Here is a 19,159-nt window from a genome sequence, read left to right as displayed (position 1 = left end):
GCTCAGGAGTTGCTGACCAGGCTGGGTAACATGGTGAAATCCCTGTCTCTACAAAAAAAAAAAAATACAAAAATTAGACGGGCATGGTGGCGCACAGCTGTGGTCCCCACTACTTGGGAGGCTTAGGTGGGAGGATTGCTTGAGCCTGGGAGGCAGAGGTTGCAGTGAGCTGAGTTCGCACCACTGCACTCCAGCCTGGACAACAGAGTGAGACCCTGTTCCAAAAAAACAAAATAAAGAAGTAGGTAACAGGTGGACACAGTGCCCTTCTTCCCAGTAAAATGACAAAACCTAAAAGCCAGAGCTTTGGCATTGCTACTTAGAACATACGAAATTTGTTTAGTTCCACTTCTGCTTTCTTGTGGAATTTGGTTCCTTCTCCCAGGATCTTTCAGCCTTTTGAAAGGGGAAGGATAATTTCTGCCACCCAGCTGCCTCTGGAGAATGCTCTGGCCCCTGGATTCACCGTGTGTTCTCCCTTCTTCCACCCCGGCCAGGCCCCCAGTGCCTCCTTGTGCATTGCCATCCTGAATCTGCACCGGGACAGCATTGCCTGTGGTCACCAGCTGATTGAGCACTGCTGCAGGCTCTCCAAGGGCCTCACCAACCCGGAGGTGGATGCTGGGCTGCTCACGGACATCATGAAGCAGCTGCTGTTCAGCGCCAAGATGATGTTTGTCAAAGCCGGCCAGAGCCAAGACTTGGCTCTTTGTGACAGGTAGAGGGCAATGAGTCTATTCTTGTACGTAGGAGCAGTTTCTAGCCAGCTGCTTTTTCTGACCTCACTATGATTTTTTTTTTATCTCATCATCCCCTCTGACAAGACATGCTGAAAGATTTTTCATCTCTGTAATGTCAACGAAATGGTGTTGCCAGATCACAAGTGTTCTTCCCCATACTACCTGACATCCTTTTCTTTTTCAGAGCAGATCCTCAAAGCAGAATTTACTCTACCTACACCCAGTCAGAAAGAAAGTAAAGACTTTCATTGGCTAATTTGTCATTAAAGTTAATATAGGGAAGCACCTTTAGTCTCTGTGGGACTTTCAGGCTTTTAAAGAAAATGTGTCTTCCTTGAACATCCGGTGATTAGCCTTGAACAAAACTCTACTCCAATCCTGACCAGATTCAAACTGTGACTTCAGTGAGTTCTGGATGATAAATTTTTAAAAGCACTCTGGGAATTGATCTATTCCTGTGTCACAAGTAGGAACCTGGGTCATAAAGTAGAAGTGTGTATGGAAAAGGTATGATTAGACCTCCCTCGGGTTCCTGTACAACCTGCTTTGACTCTATCCATTAACCTGACAATGAAAACTCCTAATTCCCTGCTTATCCACTCAGATGTGTGACTCATATTGTGTGTTCCCAGCACTCAGTCCTAACCAAATTTGGGAGAAGGGAGCATAATTTTCTTTGCAGTATCATTGCCTCCCTCAGACATTTGCTCGGAATGCTTATCTACAAACTCAGCAGCCAGCATAGAGCATGGTAAATCCCAGCTACATGACTTCCTAGCTCTGTTAACCCCTCTAGGCCTCAGTCTCCTCCTCTATAAAATGGGGTGGTAATACTGATCTCATGGGGCTGTTACAAGGGTAAAATGAGATCATCCATGTAGATGGTGAAGAACTAAGCCTGGTATATACTGTGTATCCCGAAAATGTTAGTAATTTGTATTATTTTTAGTAACAAAAACTAGAAGGTGGAGAAAAGCAGGAGGAGGTGAAACAGAAAGTAGAAGGAAGTGAAAAGGAACTAATCTGATTCCTTTATATCAAGAGGCAATAGATTCTACATCATTTTTCAAGTTGATAAATGAAGAAACAGATATGTGTTAAATTTTTGAAATAACCATGAAAAGAATCAAAAATCTACCTAATTATGAGAAAAGGATAGGAGGAAAAAAACGGAAACCTTTCCACATACCAAAAGGTGGAAAACAAAGGAAACATGAAAAAAGACTTAAGGCAAAAATAAAAATATGTTCAAATATCAGTAAGGTAAATGAAAAAAGAAAAAGATACTTAGATTGGGGGAAAACAAACTTCACATCAAGTCCTGTATTTCCTTTAAAATGTAATATAGATAGAGGAAATATCCATTTTTAGGCGGAGGGCAGCAGAAAGTAAGGAAGTCCTCACTTTAATCGGATTCTCACTCACCCCAACATGTCATGCGCTTCTTTGACAGTTTACAGCAATGGTTTCTGTTTAAACAGCCGTTTCTCTGACCCTGCATTCAGACACGCCCACTCTAAGAATCTTTCCCTTTGCGCCAGTTTGCTAATGGGAGTGAATTCATTCCTCACGTGTTGCCTTGCAAATCAGTTACAAACTCTTGGTTTTCAGAGTATTTTTCTAATGTTTTTAACTCATACCCCTTTCTGATAGACAAACAAATAAATAAATATAGGTTTAAAAACAAAATTCAGCTGGGTGCAGTGGCTCTTGTCTGTAATTCCAGCTACTCAAGAGGCTGAGGGAAGAGGATACCGAGGCCAGGAGTTCAAGACTAGCCTGGGCAATGTAGTGAGACCCAGTCTCTAAAAACATAAAAATAAACTCACCACCTACTTCAAATGTTTTCATTTCCCAAATATGCAAATTATGAGTACCGATGCTTTTATACACTATACTTTCCTCTCCCCCATCTCTACATTGTTAAGAATCACTGATGTACAGAATCCCTTTCTAGGTAATTGATGGATAATTCAGGATCCACAGAGGTTTTTGCTGCAGTTATGAGACAATATTCAGGAACCTTGAGTGTAGGCTTGTCTCAGTAGCACCAGATAGTATAATCCAGCCCTCTGGGCTTTCTGTCCTTATAAGGTTTTTACAAGCATTAGGTGAGACCACAGAAGGCAGCCCTACTAGGCTATAACGAGGGCCCGTCCTTAGCCCAGAGTGAAGATGTCAAGTCTAAAATAAGAGTGAAGGACCAGGATGCCTCCACCCAGCAGCATCTCCAGGGAATGGTAGTGATGTGGCCTGTGCACTGACGAGGAGTACAGGCCATTGATACTGAATCTATGCTCTCTCACTCACAAAAGAGGATTCAAAAGGACCAAAAAGCAGATGGGTCACTTGTAAGCCCCCAATGTTCAGTGTAAAGGCCTTGCCTCAAATACCCTTGAGCATCCCCACACCAAACATTAATATCTAACATTTATTAAGTGCCAGAAAAGTTCCAGACATTATCCTAAGCCCTTTTACTTGGGTTATTTCATTTTATCCTTAAAACTCCACTATCACAGTCATGCATTGCTTAATGACAGGAATATGTTCTGAGAAATGCATTGTCAGGTGATTTCGTCATTGTGCAAACACCATAGAGTACACTTGCACAAACCCAGAGGGTATAGCCTTCTACCCACCTAGGTTATGACCTATTGTTCCTAGACTACAAACCTGTACAACATGTTACTGTTCTGAATACTGTACGGAATTGTAACACTATAGTATTTGTGTATCTAAATATAGAGCAAGTATAGTAAAAATATGGTATTATGATCCTATGTGGCCACCATTGTATATGCAGTTCATTGCTAACTGAAACATCATTATGTGGCTTATGACTGTATATCCGTTTTACAGTTGAATAAATTAAGGCAGAGAAAGGTTAACTAACTTGCCCCGGGTCATAGAGCTACTAAGTGATAGAGCCAGAATTCAGTCTGACTCCAGAGCTTTCACTCATGGCAACTATGCTATGCATCTCTTAATTCTCATGATCACTTTCATATTGAAAATGGAGCAGGCCTGTAATCTCAGCACTTTGGGAGGCCGAGGTGGGTGAATCACCTGAGGTCAGGAGTTCAAGACCAGCCTGGCCAACATGGTGAAACCCTGTCCCTATTTAAAAAATACAAAAACTAGCTGGGCAAGGTGGCAGGTGCCTGTAATCCCAGATACTGGAGAGGCTGAGACAGAAGAATCTTTTGAACCCAGAAGGCAGTGGTTGTAGTGAGCCAAGATTGGACCACTGCACTCCAGCCTGGGTGACAGAGCAAGACTCTGTCTCAAAACAAACAAAAAAAAGAAAATGGATAGGAAACCTTTAAGCGGCTACTCTAAGTAAGATTCTAGGGAGCCTCATGGCCTTGCCCTTTTCCTCCTTGTAGCTACATCAGCAAGGTAGACGTGCTGAATATTTTAGTTGCTGCTGCCTATCGCCACGTGCCATCTTTGAGTCAGATCTTGCAGCCAGCTGCGGTAACTAGACTAAGGAACCAGCTTTTGGAAGCCGAGTACTACCAACTGGGCGTTGAGGTGAGACAAAGACAAAGCTTACTTCCACCCCACTGTAGCAAGTTGCTTTTGCTTAGCCTTGCAAACAGATATTGCCATCTTTCAGTTGTCCTGCCCATGGGGAAGAATCGGGGGCATGACTAGTTTGCCAGCAAAGGAGTAATGGCAGATAGTGGGGATGAGGTGGTTGGCAACTTGGGAATAGAATAGGTCTTTGGGACATTTAGGCCCTCACTAAAAGGGGCAATTTTTCTCCCAGGTCTCCACAAAGACTGGACTTGATACCACCGGGGCGTGGCATGCTTGGGGCATGGCCTGCCTCAAAGCTGGGAACCTCACTGCTGCACGGGAGAAGTTCAGTCGCTGTCTGAAGCCACCGTTTGACCTCAATCAGCTGAATCATGGCTCAAGACTGGTGCAGGATGTAGTCGAGTACCTGGAGTCCACAGTGAGGCCCCTCGTATCCTTGGTAAGAGCAAAGCAGGAAGAGTGCCTGGCTCAGGAAGGGAGGCCCAGGAATAGCAATGACCTGGAAAAACAATCAGCAGAAATTCAGCTAACAGTGTCAGTCCTGGCTTAGCGTCAACCAAGTTAAAAAATTTTTTTTCCATCACATATAGTTAGATAAGTAACTATATGTGGTTAGATAAGTAATAGATGCATTTAAAAAAAAAAAAAGGAAACGATGTTTAAAAAGATAAAAATGACATGTGACATATAATCCCATACACAGACTAATTAGTGTTAAGATTCTGGTGAATTTTCTATGTTATGTGTTTTAATGAAATCGGGGTTGTACCATATCATAATATGTAGAATTGTGTATCCTGCCTGTTCTACCTTTGACACTGCATTGTGAACATTTTTCCACATTGTTAAACATTCTTTGTAAGCAATATTTTCAGTGCCTGCCGAGAACTTTTTGAGTTTCATTTTTCTCTCTCGCTCTCCTGTGCTGTCAGCAAGATGACGATTACTTTGCTACCCTGAGGGAACTGGAAGCTACCCTTCGGACGCAGAGCCTTTCTCTGGCAGTGATTCCTGAAGGGAAAATCATGAACAACACCTACTACCAGGAATGCCTCTTCTACCTGCACAACTATAGCACCAACCTGGCTATCATCAGCTTCTACGTGAGGCACAGCTGCCTGCGGGAAGCTCTTCTGCACCTTCTCAACAAGGTGGGATACGGACACAGCTCAAAAAGGCAGTGCCTGCCTTGCTCCTCTGGCTTGGACCACTCAGCCTTAAGGGGGACAATAACCCCCTGACACTTAACCCTGTGTTGAGCTATGGGGCCATCTCTAGCAGAGCCAGGTCAAAACAGAGGACTCTGCACAACTGTTATTCAGGGAGTGTGAAAAGTCTTAGCCTGGATCCCAAATCTGCCCTCACCAGCAAAGGCACGTTTCATTCCTTCTCCCAAAACATGCAGCAGAATCGGATCGTGGTTAAGAGCATGGTCTCTGGAATGAGATGTTCAGTGTGAGTCTTGCATGACCTTGGGCATATTGCTTAGAGTCTGCTTCCACAAGCCTCCCTAGCTGGCCTGGGATAGTGTCCAGCTTCTGACCCAGCTGCTGGTCCATTCAGAGTTGTTACTACAAGGGCCAGGAAGCACCATGGCACCAATCCTATAGTTGAACCCCAAATAGATGATGAAAGGAGAATATGCCCTACTTTTTTTCCTCTCCCATCCTCTGCTCCCCTCCCACTGGAAGCAAAGGCACCACTGAAGAATATTATGCCTTTGGAGCCCTTGATAAGCAATCGGGACTTCGTTTTACCATGACCCATTTTTTTGTTTTTGTTTTTTCCAGATGGGGACTTGCTATGTTGCCCAGGCTAGAATGCAGTGGCATGATCACAGCTCACTGCTCCCTTGACCTCCTAGGCTCAAGAAATCCTCCAACCTCATCCTACTGAGTAGCTGGGACTACAGGCACATGCACCGCACCCAGCTACATTCCTTTTTTTATCTGAATGTTCCATAATAACTTTCGGAGAAATTGGCTGAGATGTACCAAATTTTATAGGAAATTTAATGAGCTCAAGGCAGACTTTAGTTTCATTCTGCCACCCTAATTCAAAACAGCAGCCAATGCAAATGTACAGACAGACATATTTTCTAAGATTGATCCAAGTGAAATCAGCAGTTCACAAAATTATTGTGACTATACCCCTACAGGATAGTGAAGAGAGGGGGTTTTCACCAGTGCTGAGCTACTGACTATTCTTAGCTACTAACCAGGTCTCAAGAATAATGTAGAAGTCATGTTATATGGAGTGGAATTGCTAACTTTTTTCCTTTTCCTCAATTTCCAAACAAGTTTAGCAGTAAAGCTGTTTCTCCCAGGCACAAATTGAGAATGGAAATCACCTACTTCTGTTCCCTCTGACAGCTGTAATCCAGAAAGCTAAGCTGCCTACTTCATTAGCTTAGTATAAGCTGACGACAGCAGTGCCCTTGCTTTATATTTACCAGAGCTAGGAAAGAAACCTTCTTTTTATCTCCTGTAATCATAGTTACCCTTGAACTGAAATATCTTACCTTTATTCTCAAGCAGGTAGGGAGAGGAGGAAAAGACATTGTGAAAATTACACCTGAATGCCTGGAGCATGGAAGACGTTCTCTTCCCAGCCTTTTCCCTATGTGTTTTTTCCCTTTGCCCACACTGTCCCTAGACTGAGCTTTCTAAAACATAAATAGACTCATGTTATTCCCTCCCTAAAAGGCCTTCAGAGGATCTCCATGGCCACAGGAAGAACTCCAGATTCCTTAGCATGCTACAGAACTCACCAGGATCAGGCCTCCTTATTTCTCTAATTTATTTTCACCACAGATCCTATCTGTACCTTATACTCCAGACTCATCAAATTACTTTTAACCAAATTTTCCTGATTTACCACACACTGTCTTATTTCCATGAGTCTTTATATGCTGTTTCCTCTACCTAGAATGCCCTGCCCCTCCTTGTTTTCTTAAAAAAATTCATATTTGCCCGGCGTGGTGGCTCATGCCTATAATCCCAGTCCATTGGGAGGCCAAGGCGGGTGGATCACTAGGTCAGGAGGTAAGCCCAGCCTGACGAAGATGGTGAAACCCCGTCTTTACTAAAAACTACAAAAAGTAGCTGGGTGCAGTGGCAGGCGCCTATAATCCCAGCTACTCGGGAGGCTGAGGCAGGAGAATTGTTTGAACCAGGGTGGCAGAGGTTGCAGTGAGCCAAGATCGCGCCACTGTACTCCAGCCTGGGTAACAGTACGATTCTGTCTCAAAAAAAAAAAAAAATTCTATTTATCCTTTTAGTATTCTTTCAGGCCCTCTCTGTTGAGCATTCACAGAACACTTAAGCAGCATTAGCCTCCATTGCCCTGGCACTGCATTTATCCTACTGGATTGCAACTGTTTGTTTACAATTGAGTCTTTCCATCTGGACCAACAAGGGCTATATTTTACTTATCCGTATATTCAGGCACCTGACCTAGTACCAATTATGAATGAGTATGTGGATAGATGAATGGATGGCATGGAAGTTCTTGAGGTGCTGCCCTTCTGAGGTGCTCCATCTCTCCTACAGAGCTAATGCCCCTGCTTCTTCAAATGTGGCCTACAACTTTTAGATTAGGTCTAGTTTTCTCTGAGGCAGGAGAATCGCTCGAACCCAGGAGGCAGAGGTTGCAGTGAGCTGAGATCGTGCCATTGCACTCCAGCCTGGGTTACAGAGTGAGATTTTGTCTTAAAAAAAAAAAAAAAAAAAAAGACAAAAATATCTGCCGCCATAGTAGAAAGAGAGATAGTAAACATGAGAAATAAAATAGATAGTGTAGATTATGAATAAGAACAAGAAAAATAAAACAGGGATGAGGAAGGGGTGGCTTGTATAATTTTAGACTGGGTACCCAGGGAAGGTGACATCTGAGTAAAGTGCCAAAGAACACGAGGAGTGAATCATGCAGATCTATGGGGAAGGCACGGTCCAGGCAGAGGGTGTGATGAGGGCAAAGGCCAGGGTGGCTAGAGCAGAGTCCACTGGGACAGGGTACTATCGGATAAGGTCAGAAAGGTCACAGGCCAAATCATGCAGGACCTTGTGGACATTGTGAGGGATGAGAAGGGAAACTGCTGGGAGACTGTGAGCAGAGGAATAACGTGATCTGGCTTAGGTTTCAACAGAGTCACTCGGGCTCATTTGTGGGCGTTAGACTGACAAGAGGTAAGAATGGAAGCTGATAGACCAGGGAGGAGTATGTTGCAATAATCCAGACAAACGATGATGGCGGGATCCAGTGTGGTCCGAGGGAGGTGGTGAGAAGTGGCCGGATTCTGTGTGCTGTAATGGTGGTGGTGGAGTCAATAGGATTTGCTGATGGATTTGATGAAGGAGTGTGACGGAAAAGATGACTAAGGTTTTTGACTTGAACAACTAGAAGAATGGAGACACTGTCTGAGAAAGGGAAGACTGTGGAAAGAGCAGGTTTCAAGGAACAAGCAGGAATGTAGTTGTAGATGCATTCAGTTAGATCTCAAAGTGGACGTGTTGAGTAGACAATTGGATGTAAGTTGGATGTATGGTTCTGGAGTTCAGGGGGAATGAACAATCTGGAGATGGGATTTAGGCATCATCAGCAAATCAACAGTATATTAAGCAATGAGCCTGGATGAAATCACCAGGAGAATGGGTATAAATAGAAAAGAGTATAGGCTCCTCCTAAGCCCTGGGGAGACTGGGAGGGATCAGCTAAGAAAATTGAGAAGGAGCAGCCAGAGACGTAGACAGAAAATCTGGAGAGGACAGTGTGCTGGAGGCCACTGGAGGAGAGTTTTTCTCAGTTAAAATAAAAATTTATTTTTTAAAAAGGCTTTTCAAGGAGGAAGAAGCCATCTCTGTCAAAAGCTGCTGATCGATCAGGTAGAAAATGAGGATCAAGAATTAACTGTTAGATTTAGAGTTTAGTGGTCACTGGTGACCTAAGGGGCAGTTTCAGTGGAAGTTATGGGTGCCGAGCTAGATTAGAGTGGGTTCAAGAGAAAAATCACAGGAGGGAATTGGAGACAGTGAGGGTGGATAACCCTGTCAAGGGGCTTCTCTGTAAAAGGAAGGAGAGAAGTGAAGCAGTCGCTAGAGTGAGATTCTCAAAGGTATGTGTGACACATAAAAGATTAAGAAGCAATGCATTGGGAGGATGCTGAAGGTTCATCAATAGAAGGAAATTCAGAGTGGATCCCAGACAGTGCCAAAACCAGACTCAAGACTTCTGACTTCTCGCCCTGCCCTGCTCCAGGAGAGTCCTCCAGAAGTTTTTATAGAAGGCATTTTCCAGCCAAGCTATAAAAGTGGAAAGCTACACACTTTGGAGAACTTGCTAGAATCCATTGATCCAACCTTGGAGAGCTGGGGAAAGTACTTGATTGCTGCCTGCCAACATTTACAGAAGAAGAACTACTACCACATTCTGTACGAGCTGCAGCAGTTTATGAAGGTAATGGCAGCCCCTTCCTGCCTTCTACCTCTGTCGCTGATACCCCACCCTGCAGGGGAGGCAGTGCACTATGAGGGAATGAGACTGTCATTGGTCCCTGGCCTTGCTATTTGGCTGACCCTAGAGCAAATCCATGTTGCTCTCCAGCATTGTTAAATAATATTAGGATTTCCATCCTAAGTTTGGAGGTAGACTTTAATCCTGTCGATAATGGCATTCTTCAGAAAGCAAGAAATTGACAGGTTAAAAAAAAAAGAAATGAATGTTAGTTTCAAGATAAGCATCAGATATGAATGTAGAATTCATAAGGAATGATGGAAAAGTTAGTGTTTTTAGAGAAAATATGTGAAGGGAGAAGGAACATGTTTCTCCCAATCTTCCTGAGGATTGTCAGCACTAAATGACAGAGAAATTGAATTATTTAATGCCAAAGTACAAGTAAAGCCGATTTGAGTGGAGAATCAGAAATATCTTCTTTTAGCATCTCTTTGGTGGTGGAATAATGTCCTACCGAAGAGCTCCACCAGTCAGTGCACTTCGGGATCTCTTGGACCTTTGGGTGATGGGTTCAAAATAGCAGCTCGGAAACGAGGTCTCTTAGTGGAAATCCACACCCCACCCCCAAACCCCTGATCTACTTTGACCTGAACATCTATTTTCCTCTTCTAGGACCAAGTTCGGGCCGCCATGACCTGTATTCGGTTCTTCAGTCACAAAGCAAAGTCATATACAGAACTGGGAGAGAAGCTGTCATGGCTACTTAAGGCCAAGGACCACCTGAAGATCTACCTCCAAGAAACATCCCGCAGCTCTGGAAGGAAGAAAACCACGTTCTTCAGAAAGAAGATGACTGCAGCTGATGTGTCAAGGTAGCTGGAGGTTCAGGGCACCATTGGTGTGGGGCAGGAAGAGTGGGAGCAGGTTTCTGTTGGTGATGAAGCTACTCTTGTCCATTCCCCAAATCCTGAAAAAAAAAATCTAAAAGGAATCATCCCTGGATGACAGTGTCTAGTGCAAGCCTGGAAAGCCTACAGAGGAGCTGGTAGGCGGAGTGGGAGTGGAGGGAGGATTAGCATCACAGGCTACAATCAGACTACACTCCAAACTCCTTACAGTAGGCAAAAAGGGTCCTGTATGTTCTGGCTCCTGCTGATGTCACCATCTTTATCTCCTGCTACTCTCTTGTTGCTAAGCATCAATCCCTCGCCTCCTCAGGGCTCCTCAACACACCAAGTCCTTAATTCCTCTCAGCTTTAATACTTGCCAGTCCCTCTACGTAGAACATTACATCTGAGGTAAACGCTCTACCACTACCATTTACCACTTTCAGAGGCTTAATTGCTAACTATTTTATGTGTTTGTTTACTATTCATTTCTCTTCTAGCCTATAAACTCTGAGGGCAGGGCTCATCTCTCTTGACCAGTGTTACTGTACCTGGCACATAGGTGCTCAATAAATACTTGTTGATTCAATGACTGGACCCTATCTGGTTCCACAGTGCTCCGTAATATTGTGAGTCTGTGCAGGACACGAGATCACCATTTTTTGGTCTTGTCATAACTGCTCACAGGTATTTGGGGTCTCTTTTCCCTCTGCATCATTTCTTTTCCCTTTTCCATCACCATGTTATTCGACTTCTCAGTCTCCTGGCCTCAGTCACCTCACTCCTGGGCCCTCATGAGGCTGGACTGTGCGTATTCTGTCATCACAGGCACATGAACACACTTCAGCTGCAGATGGAAGTGACCAGGTTCTTGCATCGGTGCGAAAGTGCTGGGACCTCTCAAATCACCACTTTGCCTCTGCCAACCCTGTTTGGAAATAACCACATGAAAATGGATGTTGCCTGCAAGGTACATGCAGCGTTTCAGACCTCTGGCAGACTACTGTCATCTTTTAGAACACTTATCATAATTGCAGTTGTCTAGTGTTATTTCAGTTGTTTGTTTGATGGCTGCCTCGCCACTAGAATATGAGCCACTGAAGACTGGTGATCAAGTCCATTTTGATCATTCTTATATCCCTAGTGCCTGGCACTTAGCAGGGTCTCAACGAATATTTGTTGAATAATTGAATAAATAGGGGCCTTCATTCTTGGTCAAGAGGATACTCTAGTAATTGTTATGTTTTTAAGCATGATTCCCTTTCCTTTTCAGGTCATGCTGGGAGGGAAAAATGTAGAAGATGGTTTTGGAATTGCATTCCGTGTTCTGCAGGTATGACTTGGATTACTCAAATCATACTGAGGACAATCAGCACCTGACCACAGTTCCGGGAGAGATTATTCTTTAGGAAATTCTTATCCCAAGAAAAGTAGATTTACACGCACATTAGGGATGAAATCAAGGAGGTGACTATTATAGAACTGGGTCAAATTCAAGACTCTAGGCCACTTTGCCAGAAACCAAGTAACCCACGACAAATTCATCAAAAGCTACCAAATAAATACCAGGAGCCAAGTCTCAGACAGTTTCCCATAGCTGTTTCCCTGAGAAACACTGCTCGTTCTCACAGGGAGCATGGCTGGAGGGCTGGCCAGGAGCTTTCCACTGGCCACAAGGGCTGTTCCCCTTTCTCAGTCTGTATAGGAGCTGGCTGGAGGAATACGTTTTCTATTGCTTGTGATAAAAGGACACAGGTCCGGCTGTGGCACTGGACCAGGGGCTGGAGCAGGGCACTGAGACCATGAGGGGCAGAGTCTCTACAGACCTGCCCACCACCACACAGCTCCATGCAGATACCCCAGGAGCTGACAGCAGGCAGCTTAGGGCAGGCAGGGTATTCATGCATTGTGCATGTGTCAGTGATCAATGGCTTCATATATGATTAGTCAGGTGTTTTTCTTCCCATCTATTTTCAGTGTTGGACAGAGCTCACTACACACAGATACCCTGGTAGGCAGGCAGAGGGGCAGCTCCGCCCAGGCCCTGTGGCATAAGGGTTCTCCTAGACCAGATTTACGATGTTTATCTGGCAGTTTTCAGCAAATGAGTCGTTCAGTGAATGGGTCTGTTTCTGAACACTAAGTCGACTACCTCTTAACAGAGCACCAGGTGTCCAGGGTAGCAAATACTAGCCCCCAATGCCCATTTCTCAAGAAAAAGCAGACTTATTAGAGAGAAAATGAACTCGTCTTAGGATTTTGATAAGAATATTTTCAGTGAGTGCCACCGCAGCAAGCTAAATGTATCATTTTAGATACTTGGCTGCAGTTTTTTGGGGTTGCTTCCTAAAGTTCTACCTGACGCCAAAGAGGAATTGATGCTTGCTTTTCATTTGGTCTATTTATGTTTTCTACTGTGACCACAATCAATATGGCTTATCTACACCAAGCATAGTGAGAGCTTTTAAATGCTGCCTCCCTCCCCACTGTTAACGTTTCCTGCTCCTAAGCCCATCATCTCGTGTTCTGTTCTAGGACTTCCAGCTAGATGCTGCCATGACCTACTGCAGAGCTGCCCGCCAGTTGGTGGAGAAGGAGAAATACAGTGAGATCCGGCAACTGCTCAAGTGTGTCAGTGAGTCAGGCGTGGCAGCCAAAAGTGACGGGGACACCATCCTCCTCAACTGCCTGGAAGCGTTCAAGAGAATTCCACCTCAGGCACGCTCCCTCCCGTACCTCTTGGCTCCTCCATCAATTTCAGTGTCTTCACATCCCCGTCTTTATTGTTCTGTTTCCCATAATGTGCCTGAAACTCTACAAGATCCTTTTATCGTTCTGAACCCCTCTGCAATAATGGCCTCACCTTAATTGACCCTTCCCTGTAAAGAAAATTTATGGAGATGATGTCTATACCCAGGGTGGCCCTCAACATCCCACTGTGTAAATTTGTTTGCACCTGGAAGTGTCTATGGAGTTGAGCTTCTTCCTACAATTGTAGAGGAGGTCAGGGTCGGCCAGCAGATGACCTTTGAAGCCTGTTACCTGTGGAATTGTCCTCCCATGGTGGCTTTTTGGAGTGAACAGAACCACATCCATTTGTGAAGGCCGTGGACAGGCCTCTTGGGAACTGTCCTTCTCCCCAAATTCTGAAGCTTAGTGTTGTGGTTGAATTTTCTTTCTTGTTCTTAAAGCAGGAGTTGAGTTTACAAAGAAGAGTCAGCCAGGTGTGGCAGCACATGTCTGTAATCCCAGCTGTTCTAGAGGCTGAGGCGGGAGGATCACTTGAGCCCAGGAGTTCTGTACTATAGTTTATTATGCCGATACATACTTAGTGTTAGAACTTAGTGCCTGCACTAAGTTCATGATCAATTTGGTGACCTCCCAGGAGCAGGGAACCACCAGGTTGCCTAAGGAGGGGTGAACTGGCCCAGACTGGAAATGAAGCAGATTAAAATTCCTGTGCTATCAATAGTGGGATCATGCCTGTGAAAAGCCACTGCACTCCAGCCTGGGCAACATAGTGAGACCCCATATCTTTGAGAAAAAAAAGTCAGGCAGGCATTTTCATTCTGAAGTCAGAATGGCTGGGCTGAGGCTGGGTTGGGCCCTGGCTCCCAGACTATGGAACTCTTCTCCCTCTCACATTGCTGTTTCTGTTCTGTACAGGAGCTGGAGGGCCTGATCCAGGCAATACACAATGATGACAACAAGGTGAGCTGAATTGTCTCCAAACCTGGTGATGCTAATGAATAGTGTCTCAGGCTTGCCTTGTCACCTTTATCCCTTGCTCCCTACAATAGCTCCCTACAACCCGTATCTCAGCTTCTTTATTATCAGAGGTGGAACCGAGGCTTGGTTAGGGGTGTAGGAAGGAGGGAATAGATGGGGAGTAGGTGAACATGGACTGCATGAGTCTTTGCCTTCCCAAGTCTTTATCCCCAAGACGAATGTGTCCTAGGCTGCTCTTGAATCTCCATTTTAAACTGATGTCTTCTCTCAGAGATCCCTAGGAAATCCTTCACCTCACCTCCATCTTTGGATGGACTGATGGAATGAGGTTCCCAGAGTAGGCAGGTATCTCTTTATCCTAGAGGGAAAAAGGTACAGTAAGAAAAAAACCCCACCCCATGCTTTGACCAACAATGTCCACCAGTGTCTCAGTTTCCAGAATGAACCTCTCCTCAGGGGCCAAAGAACTCGTCCCTGTTTGGGAAATTGGTGAACCTTTGCTTCCCGTTGCCTTTGGGAGGAGTGCCAGTAAGAATAAAAATCTTCCCAGATGCCCCCATTTGTGGCTGACCACTGGATTGATCCTTCTGCCATCTGCAGGAAGGGCTCCAAGCCAGGAGGGGCATGAGAAAGCCAAGCCAGTCTGAGCTGCCCTGGCCAGCGGCAGGAAAAATATCTGACAGCTGAGTCCCCTGTGATGAAAATTGACGTCAGGCAAAGAGCTTCTTACATGCTTCCCATGGCCGTATTGCTGATCCCGGGACTGAATTTACTGGGCATTTTTCAGTCTCCAGGGTTAAGGAGAACAACTTCTAAACATTTCTTCATTTATTTCTGTAACGTCATGATGCACTCCTTGGAAAGGAGGAAATTCTGACATCCTGAAATGTAGAGAATTACTTTTCTAGAGTCAGATTGAGGACCCAACAGCCAGGACAGATCCCCAGATCCTCTGATTCCCAGACTGCAGTTCTTTCTCAAGCCTTCACGGAGCCTCCCACTCCGCAGGACAGCGACTCTATTCCTGGGAAAGACATGCACTAAAGTAGAGATAGTCCTTATTACTTTTTCAGGTATTTTTCTCTCAGCAGCTGTCTAACGCAGTTAAATGACCTGAGGCAATGGGGGCTTACCAGAAAAACAGCTTCATTCAACTCCATTCCTGACTCTCTGGCAAAATGCCCCTCTTCTCTTGGTAGGAATTTTGCCTGCCAACTTGTGAGATGTATTTAGCTTAGCGTACATAGATGCTAAGGGGAGCTCAAGGCCTGGGGAGAGCTAATATCCTAGGGCAGCAAGTGGATACCCAAGCAGCACAGGACTGGATCACTTCAGTGACCTCAGAACATGCCAGACATCATCTAGCTGTAGGAGATTATCTGTAATTCAGCTTAGAGAGGAAAGAAAGACTTTAGTGACCAAAACAAATAACAGATGGAGCATTGATACAGGAAGCAAGGCGAGTCCCCTTCACTAACCAACGGGGATTATTGCGACAGAAAGGCAACTGCTGGCAGAAGCTCTGTGGCAGCTTGTGAAGGCCTCTCTGCTCACCAGCCTAGAACACTGTTTAACCAGGGGGTGCTGGGGAGACCAGGGCCAGGAAGGAAGGGACTCTTGTCTCCACCAAACTGGGGATTCATGAGATAGCAATTCTGGGAGATACATACACACATACGCACATCCTGAAACAGCTGCCTTTGGTCCAAACAGGCAGAGTCAAATCAGATCTAAGTGGGGTTAGAACTTAATTCGACTTTTTCCAATTGCATGTGTGTGTCTTTCTCCTCAAATTTCCAGTAATTATTAAAAAAACTTTAGATTCAACAGGCTGAAAACAGAAAAATAGAGGAGGATCTATGTGTTCATTCTAGGATTCTGATGGTTTATTCATCCCTGTAATGCATATTCACTGAACACCTACTACATGCCAGGCCCCGTGCTATGCACCAGGAATACTACAGGAGTAGAAAAAACAGACACTACTCTTGCCCCTTAGAGTCTGGTTAAGGAGACAGGCATCAATCAAATAATCACCCAAGTAACTACAAAATCACAACTCTGGGTGAGAGCAGTGCTGATCCTGTAGCCCAGAAGCTGCTGGAGAGCCTGGGAGAGTGAGGAGGAGAGTGTTAGAGGGAGTGGACAGAGACCAGACTGCCTGCTGGCCTGCCTTCTTTTTTAAATTCTTAGCTTATTTGTCATAACTTTTTATACTATAAAATAGCACAGTGTTATAGCGTATGTCCAGAATATTGAAAGAGTTGTTATAATACCATAAAATGCACGAATCCCGTTATGAATGTAGCAGGTGAGACGTGATGTCTGTCTGCCTGAGCTTTCTGCTGCAGCTCTGTGTACTTGATTTGTCAGTGATGGATGCCTTTCCGCTGTCTCTTTTATAACTGACTGCCAGGTTCGGGCCTACCTGATATGTTGCAAGCTGCGTTCTGCCTACTTGATTGCTGTGAAGCAAGAACACTCACGGGCCACAGCCCTCGTCCAGCAGGTGCAGCAGGCCGCCAAGAGCAGCGGGGACGCAGTAGTGCAAGATATCTGTGCCCAGTGGCTTCTGACAAGCCACCCCCGGGGTGCTCATGGCTCAGGCTCCAGGAAGTGACCTTGGGCAGCGGGGCCAGGAACACGTAACCTGAGAGCTGGGCAACAGCAGTGATGGCGATGCCCTCCACCTCTTTCCTCCTGTGGAGTGGAACTTCTCTGGCTCTGCCCTAGGTTGGAAAGAGCTGGATTGAACCCTACTTGCCTTCCCGGGCAAGTATAGGACTTTTCACGCAAGTGCCATGTTTCTCTAAAATTGTGGAATCTATGTGTGTTTGTCTGGAGATGGCCAGTTCTTTCTACCTCAGAGTGAGTGAGTGTGTGTTCACACACGTGTGCATGTTCCTGTGCACTGATGTTTACGCCCAAGCATTTCTGAACAAATGAAACTCTTCTCCATTGAAAAGAGGCACTTTACTTTAGACTTGCCACTCTGGAAACCTTCCCTGCGTTTTGGTTCTTGACCCGGGTTGTCCTGTTTGTACAGTCCCCTCCCTGTGGACGTGCTTTAGTAGCTCCTCTTACCTAGAGGACTTTTACAGAGAATTAGAGCAACACCAAAAGGATTGCCTCTTTTCCTTCCTTCCCATTCCAAAATTCAGAGATGGCTTTGGGGCAAGTGCTACCTGTGGAATGAACCTGTTTTCCAGGTGTCTCTTCTCCCAAGCACAAGAAGTCCTGGAGTCTTTGGAAGGTAGTCTGAATAGAAGGGTTTTCAGGTGCAGGCATCTGAAAGCTGTGGGTACATGTATAAATGATCAGATCTGTGAGGCTAACATGGGCAAGAGGGTCTCCATCACATTCATCCAGAGGGGAAAGAAAGGCCACCATCCAAACAGGGATACAGGGGAGGCAGGTGAGGGGAGCGGTGCGGAGCGGGTGCTCACAAGCACAGAGCTGCCTCTTGTCAATGTCCCTCCTGCAAAGTTGGTGGGTGAGAAAACGTGACTTTCTATTTGAGGGTCTGGGGAGAGAAATGGTGGCCAGGATCGTAGGACTGAATGACTCGATTTTACCTATTTGAGCTGCAGTCCTGTTCGTGCTGCTTGAATTGGTCAGGAAGCTGCTTCCCTTTCCCTCCTGCTTCCATTCAGTCTCTTCAGGACCACGGGATGGATATGCAGACACGTGGGGTCATTGGGAAGGGAGTGCGCTTCTTTTCTCTGTCTTAGAAGAGGGAGTCAAGGGTTGGCTTGGAATTGGGCCTCTGGACAGAGTCAGAATGAGGGCATAATGAATAGGTCACATCCGGTTGGTGGAAAACTAGGTGAAGTGCTTCTTTAATATGCACTGGCTTGTCTTCCCACCCAAGATGTGACAATGTTTGAGAAAAGGTGTGTCATACTCAGTGACTTCAATTTGCAAATGAGGGGCCTAAAGAAAGCTCTGCAGCTCTGAACCTCTCACTGGCCAGAGCTCAGCCTATTGGTTCCACCCATGATGCTAAGACAAACAGAAACTGAAAGCTGAAGTCAGTGTCTTTGGTGCTTAGAAACCCTGTGGATTTCCCTCTGAACCGAGATTTTTAGTAGTAAAATAAACAACTCATGGACATCTGTCAGATGAGAAGTTTTGGTCCTGTTAGAGAGGAAAAAGACCGTAAGGAAACTACTAGATCCATTTGGGCTAAAGTTTGGCTTTTCCTTCCTTGAGTCATAGAACGTATCCATCTCCCAGGAAATGTCCTTCTCTGGCATCTGCTTGCCCTTCTGAGTCTGCCTTTTTTGCACTGAACATAAGCACTTTATACTAATGGGTCACAAATCTTGCAGCCCTTAATTTGGGATAAGACCAGATTTTCCTGACATTTTCCTCTAACTCATTGAACTATCAAATTATAGGTAACCACTGACTAGACTGATAAGAGATGAGGCTAAAAGCCTTTGAATACCACGCTGTAGTCTCCAACAGAAAAACCACCAAAACAGATATCCATGTTGAGGGGTTGAATGTTTTACTACAAACAAGCCACAATAAAGTGTCTATCAACGTGTTTCTTGGCTTCGTAACTTCTTTGTGCTTTCTTGCGCCTACCCTTCCTGTCCTTTTTCCTTGTGGAGAGAAAAGGTGGGTGGGGAAGATCAGATGGCCTTCAATTCAGACTTACTCTAAATAATCCCCATAATGACTAATGACTCTGCTTTGGATTTATCTCGTTTCCCGTGTGTTAAAAACTATTAGTGCACCCTCTACCACCGGAAAACTTTTTTTTTTTTTGCTTTAGTTGGGGGATGGGTAGAGATAGGTAAT

The 19,159-nt window shown here is 45.1% G+C and overlaps 1 protein-coding gene across 2 annotated transcripts in view; it reads left to right on the top strand.

The window, feature by feature from the left end:
* Nucleotides 1-18,904, top strand: part of ZFYVE26 (zinc finger, FYVE domain containing 26) — a 66,711-nt gene extending 47,807 nt beyond the window's left edge. For both annotated transcript variants that reach the window (XM_011994250.1, XM_011994251.1), the window contains exons 32-42: nt 498-718; nt 4,127-4,274; nt 4,513-4,722; nt 5,216-5,434; nt 9,540-9,737; nt 10,407-10,606; nt 11,450-11,591; nt 11,895-11,954; nt 13,157-13,339; nt 14,288-14,332; nt 16,767-18,904. In XM_011994250.1, the coding sequence (XP_011849640.1) occupies nt 498-718; nt 4,127-4,274; nt 4,513-4,722; nt 5,216-5,434; nt 9,540-9,737; nt 10,407-10,606; nt 11,450-11,591; nt 11,895-11,954; nt 13,157-13,339; nt 14,288-14,332; nt 16,767-16,970 (1,830 nt within the window). In that variant the 3' untranslated portion in view covers nt 16,971-18,904. The remainder of the gene's footprint in view (nt 1-497; nt 719-4,126; nt 4,275-4,512; nt 4,723-5,215; nt 5,435-9,539; nt 9,738-10,406; nt 10,607-11,449; nt 11,592-11,894; nt 11,955-13,156; nt 13,340-14,287; nt 14,333-16,766) is intronic.
* The last annotated feature ends 255 nt before the right edge of the window (nt 18,905-19,159 follow it).

Source organism: Mandrillus leucophaeus, unplaced genomic scaffold (genome assembly GCF_000951045.1).
Source record: "Mandrillus leucophaeus isolate KB7577 unplaced genomic scaffold, Mleu.le_1.0 Scaffold448, whole genome shotgun sequence".
Taxonomy (NCBI): domain Eukaryota; kingdom Metazoa; phylum Chordata; class Mammalia; order Primates; family Cercopithecidae; genus Mandrillus; species Mandrillus leucophaeus.
Note: the sequence above shows the minus strand (reverse complement) of the source record. Positions and strands in the feature narration are given on the sequence as shown.